The 26537-nt window shown below is 45.2% G+C and overlaps 1 protein-coding gene across 17 annotated transcripts in view; it reads left to right on the top strand.

Annotated features, from left to right (window-relative positions):
- PDZD2 (PDZ domain containing 2) overlaps positions 1-26537 on the top strand; it is a 216348-nt gene that overhangs the window by 50886 nt on the left and 138925 nt on the right. For 3 of the 17 annotated variants that reach the window (XM_055555285.1, XM_055555286.1, XM_055555287.1), the window contains exon 4: positions 20038-20170. The exons of 8 other annotated variants lie outside the window; for them this stretch is intronic. In XM_055555285.1, coding sequence (XP_055411260.1) covers positions 20038-20170 — 133 coding nt within the window. Of the gene's footprint in view, positions 1-12179; positions 12317-12515; positions 12746-20037; positions 20171-20491; positions 20621-26537 lie in introns of those variants that run through there. 6 more of the 17 variants (XM_055555296.1, XM_055555294.1, XM_055555295.1 and 3 more) reach the window with 6 other exon arrangements.

Below are 26537 nucleotides of genomic sequence, written 5' to 3'. Positions count from 1 at the left end.
AAAATGATCACCGTTGTTGTGTTGTTGTTCAGTCGCTTTGCAACTGCATGGACTGCACACACCAGGTTTTCCTGTCCTTCACTATCTCCTGGAGTTTGCTCAGACTCACGTCCATTGAGTCAATGATGCCATCCAACCATCTCATCCTCTGTCACCCCCTTCTCCTCCTGCCCTCAGTCTTCCCCAGCATCAGGGTCTTTTCCAGAGAGCTGGCTCCTCGCATCAGGTGGCCAGAGGATTGGAGCTTCAGCTTCATCAGTCCTTCCAATGAATTATTTAAGGTCGATTTCCTTTAGGATTGACTGGTTTGATCTCATTTTGAAAAGGAAGACTTTATAAGTGGATACTGTGTCTCAGGGGAAACTGAAGCTTTTGGAGGATGGAGGTCAGTGTGAGTGTAACTCGATGGCATCTGGTGCCATGGCTAACCCCATTTCCTTAGAGGAAGAAACTGAGGCAGTAACTCAGAGGTTGGTTTTGTTCCAGCTGGAAGCTCAGTTGACATCAAGCCTGCACTGTGTACAGTGCCCCTTCTTGACACAGAAAGCTGGTGAAGCAAACCCGAATCCAGTCTAGCAGCCTCAGTAATTCTGACAAGTGCTTGTAAGGGAGGTGGGGGCAGCATGAAATATTTACAGAGAGCCTGGTGGGGATTAGCATATACAGAGGTTGAGTTCAGCAAAATGTAGGGCACACAGAAAGCCTCAAGTGGTGAAAATGTGCTTGGTTGTTGGGAGAGAGGCAAAGTTTTTTGAAAAGCGCTAGGGGGGCCTTTGCTGGATCCCTTTACTTTCTCGACAAAGTAAGTCGGATGTTTCCAGAACTGTGCAGAGATGCAAAGGAATGTTGGGAAAAGATGGCACCTACCCGCCTGTTGCTTACACTCTAGTTGGAAGATTTTCTCTTAATAATTTTATTTATTTATTTGTATTTGGGGCTGTGCTGGGTCTTTGCTGCTGCTCAGGCTTTTCTCTAGTTGCAGCAAATGGGGGCTCTCTGTAGTTGCAGTGCACGGGCTTCTCGTCGCGGTGGCTTCTCCTCTTGCAGGGCACGCGCTCTAGGGCACGCGGGCTCAGTAGTTCTGGTGCACGGGCCTTGTTGTTCCACAGCATGTGGGATCATCTCAGACCAGGGATTGAACCCACGTCCCCTGCATTGGCAGGCAGATCCTTTACCATGGAGCTACCAGGGAAGTCCCTGGAAAAATTTCTTTCCCTTTGAAGTTACCAGATTTTCTTAGATTGCGGCTGTCAAGTTCATGCCATGAGAAAGGATACCCATGAGCCTACTCTATTTGGCCCTTTCTAGACCAGCTTCAGCCTCGTGTCTCCTTAGATTTTGCCTGTTACTCGCCCCCCACCTAGTTAACCAGGTCACCAGCCACAGAGCTGTGTCAGCTGGTGTTCCCCGCAGAGGCAGGGAACCCTGAGGCTGGGGGTCTCCTCTGTTCCTTGCTGCTCATACTCTGGGCTCTCAGCCAAGTGAACCATCATCCTCTGAGTCTTGTATTCAGACATTTCAGCCTAAAGGCAGACGAACTTACCCAACTCTTTCCCCAAGAGACGGGCATTGCTGGGTTTGACAGAAACACCCTGAAGGCTTATGAGCACATCATTTGATCCCTGTACAGGCCAGAGTGTCACAGACTGGCAGCTGAGCATGTGAGAGTTCTGATCTGTGTACTGGAGCATTTATGTGTGTGTCTGTGCATGTGCGCGTGCTGGGGTGTGTGTGTGTTAACCGATTTTTAATTTTTCTTTGTTTCAACACTCATCTTCAGTAGAAACAAATATTACTCTCAGACATGGTTTTGAAAAAGCAGATCCAAGGACCAGCAGTATGCAGACAGGTTCAGGAGCTCTTGGCCTTCTCTGAGCATGGTCCTGTCTTCTACTCTGTCAGCAGAGGAATTTTCCTTTTTATAGCGCACCTTTGAACCAGGGCTTTGTTCAGAAATCGTTTATTCAGAGCCTCTTGTTTTGAGCAAGAGTTGATTGGAGGTTGGTCCCTGGTGGCTCAGACAGTAAAGAATCTGCCTGCAATGCAGGAGACCTGGGGATCCCTGGGTCAGGAAGAGCCCCTGGAGGAGGGCATGGCAACCCACTCCAGTGTTCTTGCCTGGAGAATCTCAAGGACAGAGGAGCCTGGCGGGCTACAGTCCATGGGGTCGCAAGAGTCGGACATGACTTAGCGGCTAAACCACCACACGGAGGGGGCTGGAGACATCTCCACATGCACGTGCTGAGGGCCTTTTAGGGAGAAGGTATGGACCACTATATGATCCTGTTGTTTGCAGAAGTGCTCGTGACATCTAAAGAGTTATCCTTGGAAGGAAAACAACTGTTTGGGTTTTTGGAGCCTGGGTTTTTTTCCCCATGTGTTTTCCCGGACATTTTCTGCGTGTAGGTGCAAAGTAAAAAAGCTTCATAATCAGTCCATTCTGGGACCTTGGTGTCTGTGTTGGCAGCTGTGGCCGCGCTGCCTGTAGTGGGCACATCTCCTTGGCTTCAAATTCAGAGACTGTTGGCTGGACCCAGGGGTTGCCCTCTCCACCCCGCTGCAGTTGTCTGGGATGGGAGGGCACCTCTCTGTGCCCTCAGTCAGGTACAGAGGCCTGATTTCAACTCCCACTGGTTCCTGATTGCCTTTGAGCAAGAGGTGAACGAACACACCTGGGCCACCTTTGTGTTGCTTCACACCCCAGGCACTGGCTGTCCCAGCCCAGCAAGTGAGCCCTGTGAGCTAAGTATGGGTTCCTGCGCCTTCTGACACCTTCCCCCATCCTCATTCAGGTGCATCTATTTTTAGAACGAGCTTGTCCTGATTTGAGTGTCACTTTTGCAAGGCTGTGACCAGCATGTGTTCAGCTGTTTTCTTCAAGGATCCCCAGGTGTTCGTTGATGCCAGTTCTTTGGAGGCTTTGTCGTCTGCAGAGTGCCGCAGGTGCAGAAACCACCCACCCAGCTGTCCTTGGGTGAGAAGATTTTGTTTGGCTGGAGATGTAACTCAGTGTCTGGATGCCTGGAGAAGGGCAGGAGCCCTGGGAGGGAAGGGACGGTTTAGCTGAGTGTGAAATAGGATAGAGGTATGTGCCTCCGATCAACATCAGTCAGTGTTTATGGAGGGTCCTTGTGCTGATGGTCACAATGGGAGGTCCACTTTGTGCAGAACTCTTTATAAACTCAACAGCAGTGTTTGGCAATATGGGAGAAAGATCGAAGTAAAAGCTTGGCAAAGATCGGCACTACCCCTTGGCTGAGGGTGCGGACACAGCACCCTGCTGGGAAGGATGAAAAAAAAACAGGGATTCTGGATGGAAGATGGGGTCTGCCAGCTGAAGGGCTCAATGGCCATTAGTCAGGAGTTTGCACTAGAGCCAGAGAAACTGGGAATCATAGGATTAGAACGTTTATGTCGTTTGACACCTGCCAGGTACAGACTATTGTAAACCAATGGCCAAAGAGAACCAGGAAGGAAATCAAGAATAGGATCACTCTGGGCCTTCCTTGGAGTCCAGTGGTTGGGACTCCATGCTTCCACTGCAGGGGCACGGGTTCAGTGGCTGATCGGGGAACTAGGAGCTAATGCATGCTGAGTGGTGCAGCCAAAAAAAATATTGGGGTCCCTTTCTACTGGAGGATTTATGGAGAGAAAAGAGAAGTTCTGAAAGGAATTTCGAGGAGCTCAGAGCGGAGGTGCCATGAGGCTGAGGGAGAGGTATGGAGCTGGGTAACTGGTTACTGGCATATTCAGTGGCCAGTGTCACCTCTCTAGGTGGAACCAGCTAGGGTGAGGACACAGAGCTTCTAGAACTGAAAAGTTCAGTCATAGAGTCATCTGGAAATCATTCATGGGCATCATTCTGGATATTTCAGAAGTCTCCCCAAGGACTGTGATAGTAAGCCCTGGAAAGAACAAAGATGCACCATGCCTCCCCTGGGGTTCTCGAGTCTCTCAGACACAACCTGTCACTTTGAACAGCATACCTAACAGTGCTGCTTCAGGCTTCTCCTTTGATTTCGCCTTGGTCTTTACATTTGTTTTTTCTTCCATTTTCTTCATCAAGAAAAAGCAGATTAAGACCTGCTCATCCTTAACCTGACAGGAAATAGTTTGGAAAATAAAACATATGAAGCCCTTGGTGTTCCTGAGAAGGAAAGTATAGTTGCCTTCTGAGGGGGAGCCCTGATCTCATTGGTGACATGAGGAGTTACCCAGAGAATGTGTCGGTGTTTCTGTGTGGCTTTTTAGGGAAAACCTTGGGCAGCATGTGGTTCCCTCTTTCCTCCTCTTATCACATCAGCAGTGGCCTGATTGGAGCTGGCAGCCCCTCTGGGGGATGCACAGCTCTGACTTCTGGGTTTTTAACACCGCCCTTCCCTGAGCACTCTGCTTTCCTTCCCGGAGTCCCCTTTGTCACTTTCAATTAAGCCAGGAACTTGTGGAATGAGGACAAGCCATGGATAATTTGGTTAGTGATCTAAATAAGCCAGAACAGCAAGCAGAGAGGAAACGTAAATATGAAGAAATAGGAGTGGAGTGAATAGGTTTTATACAAGCATTACTATAATGAATGCTGAGTGATCTAAAACATTACCATCTCTCTCTTTAAGCATGAATTTGAGCAAATTCCTGGAGATGGTGAAGGACAGGGAAGCCTGGCATGCTGCAGTTCATGGGGTCGCAAAGAGTTGGACACTCCTTAGCAGCTGAATAACAACAAAGAGCCTGGTGCCTGAGAGGAAAGAACAATGAATTTGTAAATAGTCAGACCTGATTTAGGTGGAAATCTGAATCCTCACTCTCCCACAGTCAGTGATTTAGGGAAGTTCCTTAAACTCTTGCAGATTCCATTCTGTACTCTGGGCTATCAACCTGCTCCATTAAGCATCTAGCTCTCTGTCGTTGTTGCTGCTATTGTTCAATCGCTCAGTCATGTCTGACTCTTGTGACCCCATGGACTGCAGCACACCAGGCTTCCCTGTCCTCCTCCCAGAGTTTGTTCAAACTCATGTCCCCTGAGTCAGTGATGCCATCCAACCATCTTGTCCTCTGTCGTCCCTTTCTCCTCCTCCCTTCAGTCTTTCCCAGCTTCAGGGTCTTTTCTAATGAGTTGGCTCTTGCATCAGGTGGCCAAAGTATTGTGCTTCAGCTTCAGCATCAGTCCCTCCAGTGAATATTCAGGGTTGGTTTCCTTTAGGATTGACTGGCTTGATCCCTTTTCAATCCAAGGGATTCTCAAGAGTCTTCTGCAGCACCACAGTTCAAAAGCATCATTTCTTCGGTGTTCAGTCTTCTTTATGGTCAACTCTCATATCCATCCATGACTACTGGAAAAACCATAGCTTTGACTAGACAGACCTTTGTCAGAAAAGTAATGTCTCTGCTTTTTAATATGTTGTCTAGGTTTGTTATAGCTTTTCTTCCAAGGAGCAAGTGTCTTTTAACTTCATGGCTGCAGTCACCATCCACAGTGATTTTGGAGCCCAAGAAAATAAAGTCTGTCACTGTTTCCACTGTTTCCCCATCTATTTGCCCTGAAGTGATGGGACCAGACGCCATGGTCATCATTTTTTGAATGTTGAGTTTTAAGCCAACTTTTTCACTCTCCTCTTTCACTTTCATCAAGAGGCTTTTTAGTTCCTCTTCACTTTCTGCCATAAGGGTGGTGTCATCTGCATATCTGAGGTTATTAATATTTCTTCTGGCATTCTTGATTCCAGGTTGTGCTTCATCCAGCCCAGGATTTCACATGATGTACTCTGCATATAAGTTAAATAAGCAGGGTGATAATATACAGCCTTGATGTACTCCTTTCCTAATTTGGAGCAAGTCCATTCCATGTCTGGTTCTAACTTATTTCTTGACCTGCATACAGGTTTCTCAGGAGTCAGGTAAGGTGGTCTGGTATTCCCATCTCTTGAAGAATTTTTCAGTTTGTTGTGCTCCATACAGTCAAAGGCATCAGCGTAGTCAGTGAAGCAGAAGTAGATGTTTTTCTAAAATTCTATAGCTTTTTCTATGCTCCAACAGATGTTGGCAATTTGATCTCTGGTTCCTCTGCCTTTTCTAAATCCAGCTTGAACATCTGGAAGTTCTCAGTTTACGTATTGCTGAAGCCTAGCTTGAAGGATTTTAAGCATTACTTTGCTAGCATGTGAAATGAGTGCAATTGTGTTGTAGTTTGAACATTCTTTGGCATTACCCTTCTTTAGCGTTGGAATGAAAACTGACATTTTCCAGTCCTGTGGTCACTGTTGAGTTTTCAAAATTTACTGGCATGTTGAGTGCAGCACTTTCAAGCATCATCTTTCAGGATTTGGAATAGCTCAACTGGAATTCCATCACCTCCACTAGCTTTGTTCGTAGTGATGCTTTCTAAGGCCCACTTGACTTCACATTCCAGGATGTCTGGCTCTAGGTGAGTGATCACACCATCATGGTTATCCAGGTCATTAAGATCTTTTTTGTATAGTTCTTCTGTGTATTCTTGCCACCTCTTCTTAATATCTTCTGCTTCTGTTAGGTCCATACCATTTCTGTCCTTTATTGTGCCTATCTTTGCATGAAATTTTCCACAGTTTATTGTGATCCACACAGTCAAAGGCTTTGGCATAGTCAATAAAGCAGAAATAGATGTTTTTCTGGAACTCTCTTGCTTTTTCCATGATCCATCAGATGTTGGCAATTTGATCTCTGGTTCCTCTGCCTTTTCTAAAACCAGCTTGAACATCAGGAAGGTCACGGTTCACATATTGCTGAAGCCTGGCTTGGAGAATTTTGAGCATTACTTTACTAGCGTGTGAGATGAGTACAGTTGTGTGGTAGTTTGAGCATTCTTTGGCATTGCCTTTCTTTGGGATTGGAATGAAAACTGACCTTTTCCAGTCCTGTGGCCACTGCTGAGTTTTCCAAATTTGCTGGCATATTGAGTGCAGCACTTTCAAGCATCATCTTTCAGGATTTGGAATAGCTCAACTGGAATTCCATCACCTCCACTAGCTTTGTTCGTAGTGATGCTTTCTAAGGCCCACTTGACTTCACATTCCAGGATGTCTGGCTCTAGGTCAGTGATCACACCATCATGATTATCTGGGTCGTGAAGATCTTTTTTGTACAGTTCTTCTGTGTATTCTTGCCATCTCTTCTTAATATCTTCTGCTTCTGTTAGGTCCATACCATTTCTGTCCTTTATCAAGCTCATCTTTGCATGAAATGTTCCTTTGGTATCTCTGATTTTCTTGAAGAGATCCCTAGTCTTTCCCATTCTGTTGTTTTCCTCTATGTCTTTGCATTGATCGCTGAAGAAGGCTTTCTTATCTCTTCTTGCTATTCTTTGGAACTCTGCATTCAGATGTTTATATCTTTCCTTTTCTCCTTTGCTTTTCGCTTCTCTTCTTTTCACAGCTATTTGTAAGGCCTCCTCAGATAGCCATTTTGCTTTTTTGCATTTCTTTTCCATGGGGATGGTCTTGATCCCTGTCTCCTGTACAATGTCATGAACCTCATTCCATAGTTCATCAGGCACTCCATCTATCAGATCTAGGCCCTTAAATCTATTCCTCACTTCCACTGTATAATCATAAGGGATTTGATTTAGGTCATACCTGAATGGTCTAGTGGTTTTCCCTACTTTCTTCAATTTAAGTCTGAATTTGGCAATAAGGAGTTCATGATGTGAGCCACAGTCAGCTCCTGGTCTTGTTTTTGCTGACTGTATAGAGCTTCTCCATCTTTGGCTGCAAAGAATATAATCAACTCTTGAGAGTCCCTTGGACTGCAAGGACATCCAACAAGTCCATTCTGAAGGAGATCAGCCCTGGGATTTCTTTGGAAGGAATGATGCTAAAGCTGAAACTCCAGGACTTTGGCCACCTCATGTGAAGAGTTGACTCATTGGAAAAGACTCTGATGCTGGGAGGGATTGGGGGCAGGAGGAGAAGGGGACGACAGAGGATGAGATGTCTGGATGGCATCACTGACTCGATGGACGTGAGTCTGAGTGAACTCCGGGAGTTGGTGATGGACAGGGAGGCCTGGCGTGCTGCGATTCATGGGGTCGCAAAGAGTCGGACACGACTGAGCGACTGATCTGATCTGATTGCATGAAATGTTCCCTTGGTATCTCTTAATTTTCTTGAAGAGATCTCTAGTCTTTCCCATTCTATTGTTTTCCTCTATTTCTTTGCATGGTTCTCTGTTGATGGCATTCTGAATCAGTGCTGACTGCATAAGCAATTGTAGCTAAAGTAATATTTGATGCATTTGAACTGACTTGGTATCTTTTGGAGTCTGGTATTATCCTTGCTACTTAGATTATGAAAGTGTGAGTCACTCAGTTGTGTCTGACTCTTTGCGACCCTATGGACCGTAGCATGCCAGGCTCCTCTATCCATGGGATTCTCCAGGCAAGAATACTGGCATGGGTTCAGTTCAGTTCAGTTCAGTCGCTCAGTCGTGTCTGACTCTTTGCGACCCCATGAATCGCAGCATGCCAGGCCTCCCTGTCCATCACCAACTCCCGGAGTTCACTCAGACTCACGTCCATCAAGTCAGTGATGCCATCCAGCCATCTCATCCTCTGTCTTCCCCTTCTCCTCCTGCCCCCAATCCCTCCCAGCATCAGAGTCTTTTCCAATGAGTCAACTCTTCGCATGAGGTGGCCAAAGTCCTGGAGTTTCAGCTTTAGCATCATTCCTTCCAAAGAAATCCCAGGGCTGATCTCCTTCAGAATGGACTGGTTGGATCTCCTTGCAGTCCAAGGGACTCTCAAGAGTCTTCTCTAATACCACAGTTCAAAAGCATCAATTCTTCGGTGCTCAGCCTTCTTCACAGTCCAACTCTCACATCCATACATGACCACAGGAAAAACCATAGCCTTGACAAGACGGACCTTTGTTGGCAAAGTAATGTCTCTGCTTTTGAATATGCTATCTAGGTTGGTCATAACTTTCCTTCCAAGGAGTAAGCGTCTTTTAATTTCATGGCTGTAGTCACCATCTGCAGTGATTTTGGAGCCCAAAAAAAAAAAAAAAAGTCTGACACTGTTTCCACTGTTTCCCCGTCTATTTGCCATGAAGTGATGGGACCGGATGCCATGATCTTTGTTTTCTGAATGTTGAGCTTTAAGCCAACTTTTTCACTCTCCACTTTCACTTTCATCAAGAGGCTTTTTAGTTCCTCTTCACTTTCTGCTATAAGGGTGGTGTCATCTGCATATCTGAGGTTATTGATATTTCTCCCGGCAGTCTTGATTCCAGCTTGTGTTTCTTCCAGTCCAGCGTTTCTCATGATGTACTCTACATATAAGTTAAATAAACAGGGTGACAATATACAGCCTTGATGTACTCCTTTTCCTATTTGGAACCAGTCTGTTGTTCCATGTCCAGTTCTAACTGGCATGGGTAGCCATTCCCTTCTCCAGGGGACCTTTCTGACCCAGGGATCTAAACCTGGGACTCCCACATTGCAGGCAGATTCTTTACCATCTGAGCCACCAGAGAAACCCTAGATTATGAAGGCCCTATGCAAACTTTTTTCATAGGTCTTACAATTAAATTTCAGTTGGTCAATACTAGGAGGCCCACACATTCCTAGTGGAGCAAATACTAAAAAGACTTTACCCTATGGCCACCCTCCACAGAGGTACTAGATGTTACATGCTTTGGCTGCTGTTCTGATTTCCAGAATTTGCATTGTTATAGGCTTGCAAGGCACATTCTTGTGTCTTTTGTTTTTAAACTCTTTTAGATAAGTTTGAGACCTGGAAGTCACCATTGCTTGATTCCCATGGGAAATCTCCTCCAATTATTTAGAGAAATTCTTCTTGTGGGGGAAAAAAGCAGGGGGGGTGGGGAACAAATAAGTGATTGTTTGCAGGCTCATAGAAAGAAATTTCCATACGTGACCCAGCTTTCTCACTAGCGCTCTGAAAGCTGAGGTTGGGGAAGTCAAGTTCCTACTGCCACAGAACCAGACGTGATTCTAAGAGAAGAGTCTTCTGGTAAAGATGAGAAATACTTTCAAAATACAGCTGAGCCCAAACATGTCATTGAACATTTAGTGGGTTTTGATCGATTTCTTCCTCCAAGGCTTTCAGTCCACCCTTCCCCACTTGAGTAGGAGAGTTAATAATTTTTCATCCTAACGTAGACTTGGTAAGCTTAGGGGACTGTGTGTTTTTGTGAAGAGGAATTATTTTGAGATCTGGAAATAACAGAAGGGGTGCAGTAAACCTTTAGAACTCTGAGCACCATGGGGAATTTGGGGAATTCCATTGCCACTGTTAAGCTTACAGTAGAAAAGACAGACAGGGAGGGAAGGAGTTGGCTGTCACAGAAACCACTTAAAAAAAACCCAGATTTCCAGCTCACGCAGGTTACACCAGCCCTTCTGAAATGCACTTGCAGCCTGGTCGCAGGTGTGGGGTGTGCATTGGGTGTACACTCTGTTCAAGTGATCGAAGAAGCATAGCTCAGCGGCTTCCCTTGACTGCTTAGCACCTTGGCAAGATGCTAAGCTTATTCTCCAGATGTTGGGAACCACCCAGAACTCAGCCTCCTGATTCTGAGCCTTTTAGAATGTGTATACACTCCTGCAGTCTATGTGTATTTAGGATGTACCTTGCTCAGCAGAGTCATTATGGAGCATTTAACCATCTATGACACAGGCTTCCCTGGTGGCTAGGTGGTGAAGAATCCACCTGCCAATGTAGGAGACATGGATTTGATCCCTGGGTCAGGAAGATCCTCTAGAGAAAGAAGTGGCAACCCACTCCAGTATTCTTGCCTGGGAAATGCTATGAACAGAGGAGTCTGGTGGGCTACAGTCTATGGAGTCACAGAAGAGTCTGATACAACAATGCGACTAAACAACAACAATCCATCCACCCCACCTTCAGTTTCTGAGAACAAAATGAGTGGCTCCTTCGACTACTGGACAATAGCAATGTAGTCAAAATAAAATATAAAGAGTGGGGGATTCCAAGCCCACCATGTTTGTTTCCTCGTGTAGAGTGTTAATGGAGTTGTGACTGTTGACTTTGTCATGGGCTCTAAGCCAGTGTGGGCAGCAGTGTGATCCTGAACCCGGCTGGCAGCAGTCCATTCCAGCGGGTCTGTTTAACAAGCCTGGCATCTGGCATGCTGTGTTCCCTGTGATGATGCCAGGTTAGGTGGGTTGGGCTGGAACACAGTAGTCTCCAGGGGCAGCAGGCACGAGGAGTAGCCCACTTTCTTCTCCTCTGTGAAAGGAGGAGTATTGAAATGGTGGGAAAAATGTCAAAACCAAGAAGCAGCCTTTACTTAAGACCCACATCCTCGGGAAAGTTTGTCCTGCTTGTCCCAGCCCATGATGACACCTCCCTTGGAATTCCTGATCCTCATTACCATTATCCATCATTTCCCATTTAGCACACTTGCTTACCCCGATGGGAACCTTTTCATGTAGACAGAGTCTCATCTGCCCCAAATGCTTAGAGGAGGCCCTTTATTCATTTGTTTTATCTATTTACTTATATATATATATTTTTTATGCTTTTATTTGCTTTTATTAGCTCACAAATAGTAAAAAGAATTCAACAGAACAGAAACAATCAAATTAGCTCACAGACAACAAGAAATCTAATAATAATGATAATTAAAAAAGAAACCACCAAGTAGAAAATATCAGGCCCAATGACTGAAAGAAAAGGTATCATTCTTTATACTAGAATATGGACATGGTGTTTTAGGAGGGAAATTTGAACATAATAAAATCAACATATACCTATCTAACATGCCATTTCTTTTTTCTGGTAACTTTATTTTTTGTCGTTTCTAACTTTTTGCTTTGTATTGGGGTATAGCCGATTAACAAACAATGCTGTGATACTTCCCAGTGAACAGCGAAGGGACTCAGCCATACACATACACATACACATATCTATTCCTCCCAAACTCCCCTCCCATCCACGCTGCCACTTAACACTGGGAGGCGTTTCCTGTGCTGTGCAGTAGGTCCCTGTTGGTTATCCATTTTAAATAAAGGCATGTCACACACTATTTCTCACTAATTACTGAACACCTGAAATGCTAGAAAAAATTTTAACTTTTTTTTTTTTTTTTTTTTAATATATATGGCTGAGCTCATGGCAAATTAATGAAACAACTGAAGGCAGACTGGGAAAAGGTGAAATTCCATAAGACAGTTTGGTTACGGAACTGATAACTGTCCCAGGTCCCACCCCTGACGCCTAGAAGGACCCCAGTTTTAAGGACTACACCTGCACAGTGGGCAGGAGGGTCTTCGTCGCTGTGCTCGGGCTTTTCTCATTGTGGTGAGTGGGGGCTACTCTGTAAGTTGTGCATGGGCTTCTTACTGTGGTGGCTTCTCTTGTTGTGAAGCTTGGTCTCTAGGGCTTCAGTAATTGTAGTACGTGGGCTTAGTTGACCCGTGATTTGTGAGATCTTACTGGAGCAGGGATCGAACCCGTGTCCCCTGCATTGGCAGGTGGATTCTTAACCGCAGGACCACCAGGGAAGTTCCAGGAGGCTCTTCTTAATTATTCTTTGATTCTGCTTTTAAGAGTTTATCTCATAGACATTAATAAGACCATATACTGACGCTTTGGGGAACTGTCTGCAGGGCTGCTCCTGAAATTGATTTCTTAGAGATGCCAGGGCCTGGAGAAGAATTAGAGATCTCCAGCTGCAGGTGGCCGTGACATTGGCTAAGGAAGTGCGTTGTTCCCTCTTCACCTCTGAGTGTGAGTAACCACAGACTTCCATGACCTGGCCCAGGGAGTCCTCAGGTTGGGGCAGGATTCACAGGAGTGAGTTCAAGTTGTGATGGGGCTGGATTCAACTGGTAACTAAGACCTCTGGCTGGTGGGTCACTAGAGGCCAGGAAGGTGTAAATGCCTTGATGTGAGGGCATGTACTGTTCCAGATTTCTCTGGGGTAATTGGTCATTTATGCAAGTCATGAAGGCTTTCTGCTCCTTTGAATTAGGTTTTCCTTGCCCTGAAGTGATTGGTCCTTTTCTCCATCTATGTCCAGAAGAAACACGTGCATCTTTTTTCATGGACTGACCTAATCCTCATTAATGGGCCTTGATTCTGAAAAGTTGACCTGAGATGACCAGTAGCCCTAAGAGACAGCTGTCCTTGTCCAGGAACCAGGTCCTGGGACTCATCCGTGTACTTCCTGTTCCCCACCTTGCACTTCCTGTTCCATTATAGTTTCTTATCCCAATGTGAACTCCCTTGGCATTGATCCATCCTTACCCAGGGCAGTTCATTCCTAAAGAACACTGGGCAGTTTCAGCGTATCCATGTTCATTTAGATGTGGAGACCAGCTATGAGAAAGAAAAAAGGGTCCCAGCCCCGGAAGGGTGGGGACTGAGTTAGGGAGAGTTGCCACTTTTCTGCACACAAAGGAAAGTTTAAACCAAAAAAATGCCTATACTGAAGGAGAGCCGAGGAGAACACCTTAAAGTTTTTCAAAAAGTCCTCAAAGCACCTGTTATTGATGAGTAAGCTATGTTATAAAAAGACAGGAATGAGAACTGGTTGATAACATAAGATTTGGACACACCAGTTAGAAGGAGAGCTGGTATACAAATTTCTGTAACTTATTTGACAATAGAGTCCTTCCTTCATAGAATATCTCCTCAAACTGATACGTTATAGAGTTGTTGTTTTTTTTTTTTTTTTTAAGCTAAAGTTATTAGAAAGATTATGAAGAAAGAATCCTTGAGGGGAAAATTCAAAAGGACAGTGAAATTGTGTTAAGGATATGAGTTGAGAGTTTTGTCCTTTTTTTCCATTTGTTTACTGGAACCTGGGAGCATGCCAGGTTTTGAAGGGAAAATATAAGAGGGAACTTTATAATAAACATTGATCCAGTACTTATAAGGAAACCAGTGCCAGCAAGGTGAACATCCCCCACCCCAGCTCAGAAGCCTCTGAGAAGCTGTGAACCCACCCCTTTGCTGCAGGATTCAGCTCAGAGTTTTTGGACTTTTGAATCTGAATGCTTTAGGAAGGACACGCCTTTTGCCTAACCTGCTTTTCTCTTTCAATTTCCTGCACCCTGACAACTTTTGTGCTTGCAGTCCCTAGAATGGGAAGCCATCACCATAACAATGAACAGTATAATATAAGGCTTTAAGAACCTGTATGATTTGTTGTTTGTTGAAGAGGGCTGTCTAATGCATCATTGGGTGTTTGGCAGCAACTCTGGCCTCTACCCACTAGATGCCAGTAACAACCCCTCCTCCTCCCTGTAGGGGAAAGGCACTGGTTTATGTGCAAATATAGATACACGAAAAGGAGCAGCAGCTAACATGTTTCCTGATATAGTCATTGGAGGGATATCAAGAATGGCTTTATTCTTTGGGCATGAGAATTTATTAGAACAATGAGGAATTATCAAGCCGCTCTTATGTGTTTACCATTGGATGTCTCAGTGCGCATCCAATGGTAAATACATAAGATTACATTAGATTGAAGGGATCAACAACTGAGGAAGAGAGAGTAGTTGGAGTCAAAGCCAGGTAAAGCCAGACACAGGTCAAAGATTTAAGAGGTAGAGTATCTCACCACCAAATGTGAGAGGAGTTGACAATGATTCATCTGTGCTTGAGTGACTTTTGTAGATGTTCAGTCACTAAGTCGTATCTGACTCTTTGCAACCCCATGGACTGCAGCACGCCAGACTTCTGTGTCCTTCACCATCTCCCAGAGTTTGCTAAGACTCATATCCACTGAGTCAGTGATGTTATCTAACCATCTCATCATCTGCCACCCCCTTTTCCTTTTGCCTGTAATCTTTCCCAGCATCAGAGTCTTTTCCAGTGAGTCAGCTCTTTGAATCAGGTGGCCAGAGTATTGGAGCTTCAGCGTTAGTCCTTCTAGTGAATATTCAGGGTTGATTTCCTTGAGGATTTGTTGCAGGAAGGGGAACCCCTTCCAGGGCCCGAAACTGGGCTCTTGTCTAACAATCGGAAATGAATTGTCCGAGGAGACACATGTGCTCACAAAGCAAGAGATTTTATTGGGAAAGGGCACCCAGGGGGAGAGCAGTAGGGTAAGAGAACCCAGGAGAACAGCTCTGCCACATGGCTTGCAGTCTCAGGTTTTATGGTGATGGGATTAATATCCGGGTTGTCCTTAGCCAATCATTCTGACTCAGAGTCCTTCCTGGTGGTGCACGCCTTGATTGGCCAAGATGGATGCCAGAGAGGAGGATTCTGGGAGGTGGTCGGACAGGTGGTGTCTCCCTTTGACCTTTCCCAAACTCTTCTGGTTGGTGGAGGCTTATTAGTTTCCTGTTCCTTACCAGGACCTCCTGTCCTAAAACAACTCATGCAAATAGTTGCTATAGTGCCTGGCCAGGGTCGGTGGTTTCAATCAGGGTGCTTCCCCTAACAGATTGACTGGCTTGATCTCCTTGCTGTTCAGGACCCTCTCAAGAGTTCCTGAGTGAGTGGGGATTGACATTAATGAAAAGAGGAAGTATACGAGAAGGAACCAGGTGACAGAGAACATGATGGGTTTTATTTCAGGCCCTGCTGAGTTTGAGATGCCTGAAAGACATCTCGTTGGAGCTGGGCAGGAGGCAGGCAGAGATCTGGGTCTGAAACTCTGAACAGAGATGGAGGTTGAGGAGTTGGAGACTCTTCCTTGGTTATTATTGTGATAGATGTAGAAGGGATAAGCCAGGGAAGAGGAAAAGAGAGAAATGCTGGTGCTTCTTCAGCCACCCTAGCCCTCCAGGAGGGAAGAGAGAGGTCAAGGATGAAGGCTGAGAACTGATGGTCAGAGAGCTGGGAAGCTCTGTCCACCAGCAATGTGGGGTCTCGTTGGACACATTTAACAGCTTAAAATCAGTTCTGTGTATAATTAAGGACCAAAAAAATAGCATGATGGCATCTGTATATGCTGCCGAAGTGGAGTGAGGTGAAAGGGTATGTGAGCTCTTAAGAGGGCTTTGTGGAGGAGACGAAAGGGTCATAGCTGCATAGAGCTTGACTTTCTCAAGGGTGTTTGTGAAACCTCCGCGTTGATGATGGAAGTTGGAAGGGAACTGCTGCTCTCAGTTGCCCAAAGGTCACAGCTGTCCCTGCTTGCACAAGTGGCGGGGTGTTCCCATCAGCATCACTTATCTCCCATCACAGGTTATGGAGACAAACTGAGCACTGTTGGCTTTCATAATTCTCTGTGAACTATTTTTGACTGGGGGATGGGAAAAAGAGAAGGAAACTTGAGTGCTTTCTGTGTTTGCAGGTCATTTATGAATTTTGGCAAGTGGTAGCCTTTCACTCTGTGGCTTCGATAATATGAAGTCTGATAGCCTTAGGACTGACCAACAGGAAATTGTAAAGAAAATTCAAATTCCGCCAGCTTTTTCAAAATACAGTTGACACTCAAACAATGTGGGTTTGAACCACGTGGGTCCACTTATGTGAGCTTCTTTTGATATGTATACTACTTATGTTTATGATCAGAGGTTGATTGAATCTGTGGATGCAAAATCCATGGATATGAGGGCCAACCTGGGACTTGAGTGTATGTGGATTTTGGTATCCATGATGAGTCCTGGAACTGGTCACCTGCAGATGCCAAGGGACAACTGTATATATAATATAAAATTTATGTGATATAAATCTGGGCTAAATTATAAAATTTTAATGGAAAAGTGTTAGCCATTTTTCAGTGTATAGTTAGTTCTGTGGTATAAGGTATGTTCATATTGTTGTGTAAATCCCAGTCATCTCCAGAACATCTTTCATCTTGCAACTGAAACTGCCCATTAAATAGAAACTGCCCATTAAATAGTAACTGCCCATTCTCCCCTCTTCGCCATCCCTGGGCCAACATTTTGCCTTCTGTCTGTGCAAATCTGACTTCTCTCGGTATCTCATATAAAATCTATCTTTTTGTGACTGGTCTATTTCACTGAGCATAATGTCCTCCTGGTTCATCTCTGTCGTAGTGTACGTCAGAGTTTCCATCGTTTCTAAAGCTCGGTAATATTCTGTTCCATGTATGTAACCTTGGGCTGCTGTCACCTTTTAGGCGTGGCTGCTATGAATGTGGTTGTACAAATAGCCCTTTGTGTCCTGCTTCTGATTCTTTGCGGTATGTACCCAGAAGTGTCCATAGGCTTTTGTGGTATTGTGGATTCTTTTCTCTGGTGGGAATCACTTCTGATACTTCATTTGTGACTCTTCTGCTTTGGCTAATGGGAGTGTGTGTCCCCTCATGATGGACTTTGTTACCAGCTGGACAGCCATCACTGAGCCCATGCCTGTCATTTTTGTCCAGCCAGCTCTGTCCTAGAGTTTGAATCCGAAAGATCTGTGTTCATTCTCAGTATTTCCACTAATGTGCCCTGACCTTGGCAAGTTCCCTTGTCTCTCGGGTCCTCTTTCTCCACATCCCCACCAATGAGAAAATACAACTAAGTAATCGATGGGGCTCCTCCCAGGTCATAAAAGGGGAGGGCATAGTGGTCTTCTAAGCCCAGGAACCATGGCGGGTGAGATGGAAGCAGCGCTCCGGATTCTTTTTTTATTATTATTATTATTTTTTTTATTTTATTTTATTTTTTAACTTGACAATATTGTACTGGTTTTGCCATATATCAACATGAATCGGCCACAGGTATACACGTGTTCCCCATCCTGAACCCTCCTCGGATTCTTCTTTTTTTAATGCTTTTTTTTTTCTTTAACAGACATCGGAAGTTGGTTGTTTTATTTCATTTGGCCATGCTTTGAGGCTTGTGGGATCTTAGATCCCCAATCAGAGATTGAACCCAGGTCCTCAGCAGTGGACCTAACCACTGGCCCACCAGAGAATTCCTGAGCTCCAGACTCTCTAACATGGACAGTTTGACCAAAAACTCATCTGCCCTGAAATCTTGGATGGCTGGATGTTTCTAATGGCTTGTGTACTTGCTGCATTCTAGCACATGCTAGAATGAGCTACATGGCTCATTTTATGAGTAAATGTAGTAAGTAGCATTTCCCCATAAAGCAAAATTGCATGGTATATTATCCATACTTGCTGAGAAAATAGGACAAAAGAAAGGTGGAATGACTGGTTCCACCATAGATTTTTGGCACATGTCATAAACTAATACTGAAGAGAATACTCTATAAGCAAATTTTACCTTCTGTTAAGACTGTAGCTTGGTCACGGGCCAAGAAAATTTTAACGTCCTTTCTTCCCCTCACTTCTTTTAAAATTTTTTTTTAAAGAACAGATTTTAATCTCCTTAGCTAAACTCAGAGCATGTCTATTTTCCTTGAACGAGGAAGGTAAACCCCAAGTGGTCACCTGCATGATCATCTCTCTGGCCCTTGGACTGCATATGAAAATTCAGGCTGCTCCTAGTTTCCCTGTTTGGGTTTGGAGACTCAACACTAATCCTGCCGGTTTTCTCTGCCCCACCAATGAAACATCATGTATACATCTGTGACTTTTTATCTTTTCTTTTTCTCACCTATAAAAGGCAGATGGCTTATTTTTTTCCCCCATGGATGTGGTGTTAAGGTGTTTGGATGACTGCAACCTGATTTGGAGTGTGTGCAGAAATATATAGCATTTTCTTTCTAGGAGACATTTTTAACCATCTTATTATTAAAAAACAACAAAACAAAGCAACAAACAGAAAACCAGACTGTCTGGGACAGTCAGTCATCATTTTTTTTTAATATATGAAACACTTAAACAATTTTGAAGAATGAAGAACTTCCTCCCATGGTATTTGGGACAAGCTCATGACAGTCTGGGGTTCCTTGAGGGGGAAATCTATAGTGGATAAAACTCTAAAAAGAATGAATAGATTAAAATCAAATTATCCTAAAATTCAGCAGTCCTCCTGGGTTTTCTAGACACATGACCAGACAGTGATTGCAATGAGCAGACAACATTCACTCTTTCATTGCCGACAAGCGTGGCTTCTAAAGAATGGTTGGCATTTTGGTAACATTATTTACATTTAAACAGTTTGTAAATTTTCATACCTGCCATGATGACTGTAGGGTTTTAGAGACCTCTGTCTTTGGTTGATGGATCATGAAAGACTCTCTTGCTCTAGTTGCAGAATAAGGTGAATTTCACACATAGTGGAAGTCCTGATTTATGTATGGAAACCTGGTTTTTTAAATTCTGTTTCCTTAGTAAAATCCAATTGTTTCTATAAAATTCAGTCTCTAGGGCTGGCTGATAATCTCTGGTTTTGCTGGTGGTGTCCTGGGGTAGAAGAAGGAAGTACTGTTGGGTTAGGAAAATTGTAACCTTGAGGTCATGATGGGGAAACTATTTAAAGTTTCGATTTTTATTCCCATTTGAATACGATAAGAACTGGCCCTTTGATAGAAAATGCAAAGTAGACTTGTAGACACAGGGAGGGAAGGACAAAGTGAAAAATGAAAGTCTCTCAGTCGTGTCTGACTCTTTGAGACCCTGTGGACTATACAGTCCATGGAATTCTCTAGGCCAGAATACTGGAGTGGGTAGCCTTTCCCTTCTCCAGGGGATCTTCCCAACCCAAGGATCGAACCCAGGTCTCCTGCATTGCAGGCAGATTCTTTACTAGCTGAGCCACAAGGGAAGCCCATGCAAAGTAGACTTGTAGACACAGGGAGGGAAGGAGAACGTGGGAAGAATTGAGAGAGTAGCACTGAAAATTCGAGAGCTGGTGGAAATTTTCTGTATGATGCAGGGAGCTTACATCTGATGCTTCGTGACAACCTAGAGGGGTGAGATGGGGTGGGAGGTGGGAGGGAGGTTCATGAGGAAGGGGCATGCATATACCTATAGCCGATTCGTGTTGATACATGGCAGAAACCAACGCAATATAGTAAAACCCTTATTCTCCAATTAAAAATAAATAACTTTTAAAAAGAAAGAAAATGCAAAGTAAAATATGTTGTTTGTTGTGAACTCTTAGGTGACTGAGTGGAAAGCTTTTTGACACCTTATGCTGGCTTCACATTTGGGGAGCACATGACATACACATCTTGTGTATTTCTGGTTGTCCTAGGCCTGAAATCGTACACCCTCCTCAGTGGGTGGTGGTGGTGTCTATTGAACGAAGCCATTTCAACTCCATCACCAAGGTGTGCGTCCTTTGCTGGTGGAAGAACTGATCCACAGACAACCTCCAGAAGGAAGGTGTGGGTAACCTCCACCAGGGTTGGATGCCCCCGTAGTCGCAGAAAATCAAAGCCTGGTTCCAGCATCCTGGTTCCACGATGCTGGCAGGGCAAGGGTTGGTTTATCCTCTTGCAAACGCAGTTTAGCAGGATGCACTCATAAATGAAAAATGATCTGAGTGCTGTGGGTGGGGCCATCACACTCAGGAGGTGAAGCTGAGAGGAGGAGGGAGGAGAGAGAGACACAGAAAGAGAGAGCTCATACTCCTGAGCTCCGGAGAGTATGGGGACTTGGCAGGAAGTCGGAGCTCGCACTGGCAGGGTTCTCATGTTCGTTGATAGTTAATAACCCAGGACTTTAAAGAACTGAATGGAAGAGGGAAATGAAGCGAACCACACTTTGGAGTCTGTCCTGTGTCAACGGCTGTGAAAGACAGTGGAGAACGCTCACCTGATCAGTTCCTGAAGCAGGTAGGCGAGTGAGACCTGAGCGGCCAGGAGAGTCTCATTTTCTCTCTGAACACAACTTACACATCTTCCAAGGTTTCTTTGTTGTTGTTGTTGTTTTAAGTGTATGAGAAATGGAAGATAATATTGACATAAGAAACAGACTTAGAGCCTGAATGATGCCCAAGCCAGAGATTTCCTCAGTTACTAGTTTGATGACCAAGTGACAGCTATATTATAGGGGTTGCCTAAAAAAAATCGCCCCCCTAAATCATACAGCGTTTAAGTTAAAGGTGATTTAAAAAGTGACAGAGAATCAACGAGCCACAAACACTGTTTTAGAACAAATACTTTAAAGATAGCCAACCAGAAACTGATTTGCCGGCTTGATGGTTGCTGTGTTTTCATATTTCAGCGCTAACAAGGTGCTTGCTAGTTTTTACTAGCTTTTGTAAGAAAGGAGGTAGATGTATAACAGCTGTGAAATGTCCAGAAATTGACTGGGGTCCAGAGCGAAGCCTGAATGCACTAATGTTTTCTCCATTAAGGCGGGCTGCTTCTGCTTCTCAATCGGGGAATTGGAAAGAATGGTGAGAGTAAAGTGTGGATCCTGAATATTTGTATGGGGGCAGCAGTGATGCGGGGCAGGGGGTGACATGATCAGGGAGAGGGCTGGAAATTATCACTGTACTGTGTTCATACTCGGGAGCAGAAAATAAACAGTGAGGGCCAAGGGTGGCAGCCACATGCAAGGATAATTTAAGGACTGATTTGTGGCTCCTTTGGTTGTAGCTGAATCTCAGCGCATCCTTTCCATTGTTGGGGCTTGTGATAAGGAAGCAGAACAGAAAAAAAAGACCATCACAAGCCTGGGCTTCTGAACCATTTCCAGGCTTTGCTTCTGGTTGGCGCCTGGATAATTGGACCTAGATTTCCCCCACAATAAAGTGGTCAGAGTGTCATGAAATTGAGCTGGGGTAGGTCGGAAGTGGCATGTGTGGTCAGCATGACAGGAGTGTCAGAATCAGGCAGAGAACTGTATTACAGCTGAATAAGTTCAACACCCTCAGAGTTTTCGAGAATGCCCTGCTAGCCGCAGGGGTGTGTCTGGGAAGGCAGATGTGAGAGCTGCTTTGGTAACCACTCACTGGCTGACTGTTGTCTTCAAGCTGTGGTGGCCAAGCCTTGTGGCTTTGCATTTTAGGCCTGGAGGGCTGGGAGATGGCTGTGCTTAGTCAAGGCAAGCCCAAACCTTATCTCTGACTTTTCAGCCTTCCACGACTAGACCTATTTATGGGTGGGGGAGCGGCACTCCTGTGGTCTTTAGGGCCACAGGACCTCTCCACCCCGACCCACTCTTGCTACCATCTACCTTTGGATGAGTCCCATTGGTCCCCTGTCCTTCACACCAGTCTGTCTCAGGTGCTATTTGCAGGAAATTAAGGCAAGTCAGGCAGGCAGACAGACTCCTTCCCAGGGTCCATTCTGGAAGCAGTCAGAGCAGTACACTGTGGCCTGTGAGCCAAATTCAGCCTTCCCCAGCCTGTTTTTGCATGGCTCCAGAGCTAAGAATGTGGTTTCCATTTTCAAGGAAAGAGAAGATAAACAATACAGGATGAGGTAAAAATACAAGAGAGAAAAAAATACAGGACTGAGACAGATGTGGCCTTCAAAGCCTAAAATATGGACTGTTGACTCTTGTTGTTCAGTTGCTGAGTCAACTGGCTCTTTGCAACCCCATGGACTGCAGCACACCAGGCTTCCCTGTCCTTCACCATCTCCCACAGCTTGCTCAGACTCATGTCCATTGAGTCTGTGCTGCTATCCATCCATTTCATCCTCTGTTGTCCCCTTCTCCTCCTGCCCTCAATCTTTCCCAGCATCAGGGTCTTTTCCCACGAGGGAGATGTTTGCCATCCTCAATTGACATCACTCAGGATCAGTGTGACCAGTGGGTTGATCAGCTTATTACATCTTTGGCAGTTCAGATGAGCTGTTCATTTTGGAAACTGATTTTACTATCTCAGTCTCTGTTAGATGGTATGACTGCCTCCGAAAGGGGAGATTCAGGAGCCAGGAAGTTGAAGATTTTCTGCAGGATCCAAACATTAGGAAAGAAATGTCAGGCAAACTGTGTCTACAGTTGGATTTTCACCCTCTCCCCTCATTGGGGAACCCACTGGTGTAGGTACCCATGAGACCCACCACGTGGGCAGACATGCCACTGAAAGAACCTGAGAGGGGAACCAGAACTCTGCTATCTCACTCAAAAATGATTCATTTCCTTTCCCCCCTTTTGCAGACTTGATTGCTGGGCCAGACAGGTACAATCTGAGTTCTTTGGTGTTGTCACTTGGGGGGGAAGAAAAAGATGTTTTCTGTAAAATAAATAAGTGAATATCATGTTTTCTCATATTTAGAAGTGTTTCCTTATTGGCTATAAGAACGCTTACTTTCGGCCAGCTAAGCTGACCCTGGAACATGCGATTCTCATTGACCCAGCATGGGATTTCATTATTAATGTCATTTCTAATAAGAGGAAAATCTAGTGACCTTGCTCATGTTTTAACTTTTGTCAGAACTGCAGGCCTGGATGTGTAGCTGACTTTTGTAAGTAGCTTACTGTGGATTGCAGAAACCAAGGAAAGTTTTTCACAAGAAGATTGTAGTTTAAGAAGAAAAACACAAAGGCTGGTATAATTTTTTTTTTTCTTCTAAGACATTGCAGTCATCTAGCCTCCTGTATTTGGAAACTGGATGCTGTCAGTAGCGAAGAAGGGGGTAGGGCCGAGTTTGACAGAATGAAAACAAGTGAAGAAGGATGAAAATGTGTACATATGGTGCCCCATGGGAGTTGGAACCTAGAAACCAAGATGGCGGCAATACACTTGATAAGTCAGGTTGTCAGAGCGGGTGAGGGTGGGTCCTTTAACCTATCACAGGAGTCAGGCTGTACCTTTGTCTGTATTTAGAAAGGGGGTTGGCTCTGTATTTAGAGATTAAGCAACCTGCTATTCCTGTATGCACCAGAATTTCAGACACGGTCAGAAATCTGATTTGCGTAACTGCTGAAACTCAACTGGAAGCCAACCAAATGGAGGCCTGGGCTCCCCAAGTGAAGGGCAGTTAATCAGGAATCACAACACATGAGGGAATTGATCACATTGGCCCTTGACGGTGTGGTCTGTGTGGCCAGATTCAGTGAAGCAGGCTCTAGGTGAAGGGTCAGCTTTGGTTTCTCAGAAGGCATCTGCATGAGTCAGTGGTATGCAGCTCAGAGACTAGAGGCAGTGAGAGGGACCTTTTCACTTCTGAGCCCAGCAGCAAGCTGGCCCCTCAAGAAACAAAGTCTGATCAGAAGCTGAAGTGTAGCACAAGCTATGAGCAGCCCTTAGTTAGCCCCCTCTTTTATAGCGTGTTGGGAGGACAAAGTGCTTTGGCTCAACCTTGGCCCATTCACTGCTCCCTTTGGCTCTCTGGACAGAGCCAGAATCTGACCTTGCTCATAAGCTTTTTCCTGATGGTGAATGGAATAAAAGACCAAGCTAGATGTGTACATATATGTGTAAAAGTGTGTAGACCTAAAGGGGAGGAACAGCTGAGCAAATAGAAGTTATGATTCTGAGTTAGAGAACTAATGATCATGTCAGTGGAAGGGTGTCAATTTCACATCTCAGTGGCTGTCAGGGATCGCTTTGTGTGGCTTTGTGTTCACATACAGGTTAAGAGGGCTTCCCTGGTGGCTCAGTGGTAAAGAATCTACCTCCAGTGCGAGAGTTCCAGGTTCGATCCCTAGATTGGAAAGAGCCCCTGGAGTAGGAAAGGGCAACCCACTCCGGTATTCTTGCCTGAGAAATCCCATGGACAGAGGAGCTTGGAGGGCTACAGTCCGTGGAGTCACAAAAAACCAGACACAACTTAGTGACTAAACAACACGTTAAGAGCTCCTTAAGAACTTCTGTAGGCAAGGCATCCTCTCAGTTCCAAACCTGATTTCTGTACATTCCCTGCAGTGATGTCTAGGAAGTGTAGCATAAAATGTCTTCCACCCTGAAGGTCCCGACAGCTTCTTGCGTTTTCTTCATGGCCAGTGAACAGCATGGCGGTGCTCCGCCTGCACTGCCATGGCGTGTGCCCTGTTCAGCAAAGGAGCGGGCTGAGTGTGCCTCTCCCTGTGGGCATGTCTGACCCAGGGCCCTCGATTAGTTCCATCCAGGTGTGCATGGGTGTGCAGCCACACCATGGCTCTACAGATGGCCTCAAGTGGGGCAGGGCCTGGGCTCAGTCTCAGTCCAGATATGAGGTCCCTGTGCAATGAGTTAGGCCTGATCAGTGACCCTGGATGCTAGATTCTCCCCGTTTTTTAAATCTCCTTCTGCATAAGCAGTGGTGGTGGTTTAGTTGCTTAGTTGTGTCCGACTCTTGTGACTCCATGGACTGTTGCCCACCTGGCTCTTCTGTCCATGGGATTTTACAGGCAAGAATACTGGAGTGAGTTGCCATTTCCTTCCCCAGAAGAAGCAATTCAGCTCTGTTTTACATGCACCAGAAGAACTCTGCACTTAGAAGGATCCAAAGTAACACCTTTGGTAAAAGAGCTCACCCGCTTCTTTAGATTTTTGGTAGTTTTGAAGTTTGGGACCTATCACGCAGTCTTAATACGAGACACTCTTGGACCATCTTCTTTGCCTTTCTAGCTTCCACACTGTTTTTCTTCCCAAATTTAAAGACGGAAACCATGTTAGAAATTGACAGAATAGGGCAAGTCTAAGGAAAGGCGAGAGTGGCCCTTGGGAATAAGTTTGGTGAAAACAACCCCCCGCGCCCCTGTTTCAGTGAGACTCCTCAATCCAGCAAGTGCAGGTTACCCCCTGAATGGTAGATAGATGGCCTCCTGTTTTATACAATTTATTATGTCAAGCCTTCCCCTTTTAACAAAAAATTAAACATTCTTACCAGCTGTCTTCCCTCCCCCTACAAAAAAAATGTATATATGTGTGTGTGTGTGTGTGTGTGTGTGTGTGTGTATATATATATATATATATATATATATATATAGTAGTCCTGCAAGGAACAATTTAGAATCCTACCCAAAGCAGAACATGAATGGAAGCACCCATGCCAGGGGGAAAAGGGAAGGAATTCACGGGCTCCATGCTGCTGCTGCTAAGTCGCTTCAGTCATGTTCGACTCTGTGAGACCCCATAGACAGCAGCCCACCAGGCTCCCCTGTCCCTGGGATTCTCCAGGCAAGAACACTGGAGTGGGTTGCCATTTCCTTCTCCAATGCATGAAAGTGTAAAGTGAAAGTGAAGTCGCGCAGTCGTGTCCGCCTCTTAGCGACCCTATGGACTGCAGCCCACCAGGCTCCTCCATCCACGGGATTTTCCAGGCAAGAGTACTGGAGTGGGGTGCCATTGCCTTCTCCCACGGGCTCCATACTTGACCTTATAAATGTCATGAATCTCAGGATTTATCATGGTGCTCTGGATGGCACAACAACCTTTTCCTCTTGCCTTCTGCTCCCGTTTCTGCCCCTTTGGCAAAAGAATCCTATTTTCTCCTGCAGGCCAGTTGTATCAGCAAGAGGAAGCTCTGTCTTCCAAGGAATCCCACCTTGGACTTGCCAGATTCCGTCACCTTCAGCTGGCAACACTTTGACTGAAGTTCTCAGACGGCTGCCTGTGGGGTAGAGGGTTGACTGTTGGCAGGAAGCTGCTGGCTTTGAAAAGCATCACAGGTATTTTATTGTAGCAGATGCAAGACAGTTTTGGCAGGGGAGCAATAAAGACCTGGAGGGGGAAACAGAAAATTACTTCTGAGCACTGCAGGGAAGAAGGTGGCAGAAATGAAGGATGCAGTTTGGGTTTGTAAAGCTGAGTCTTTTGCACAATCCTTTTTACAGGCTCGAACTTGCTTGACTTCAGTTTCTCCCTCGAGT

Source organism: Bubalus kerabau, chromosome 18 (genome assembly GCF_029407905.1).
Source record: "Bubalus kerabau isolate K-KA32 ecotype Philippines breed swamp buffalo chromosome 18, PCC_UOA_SB_1v2, whole genome shotgun sequence".
NCBI classification, from domain to species: Eukaryota; Metazoa; Chordata; class Mammalia; order Artiodactyla; family Bovidae; genus Bubalus; species Bubalus kerabau.
This window is presented reverse-complemented; position numbering and strand designations above follow the sequence as displayed.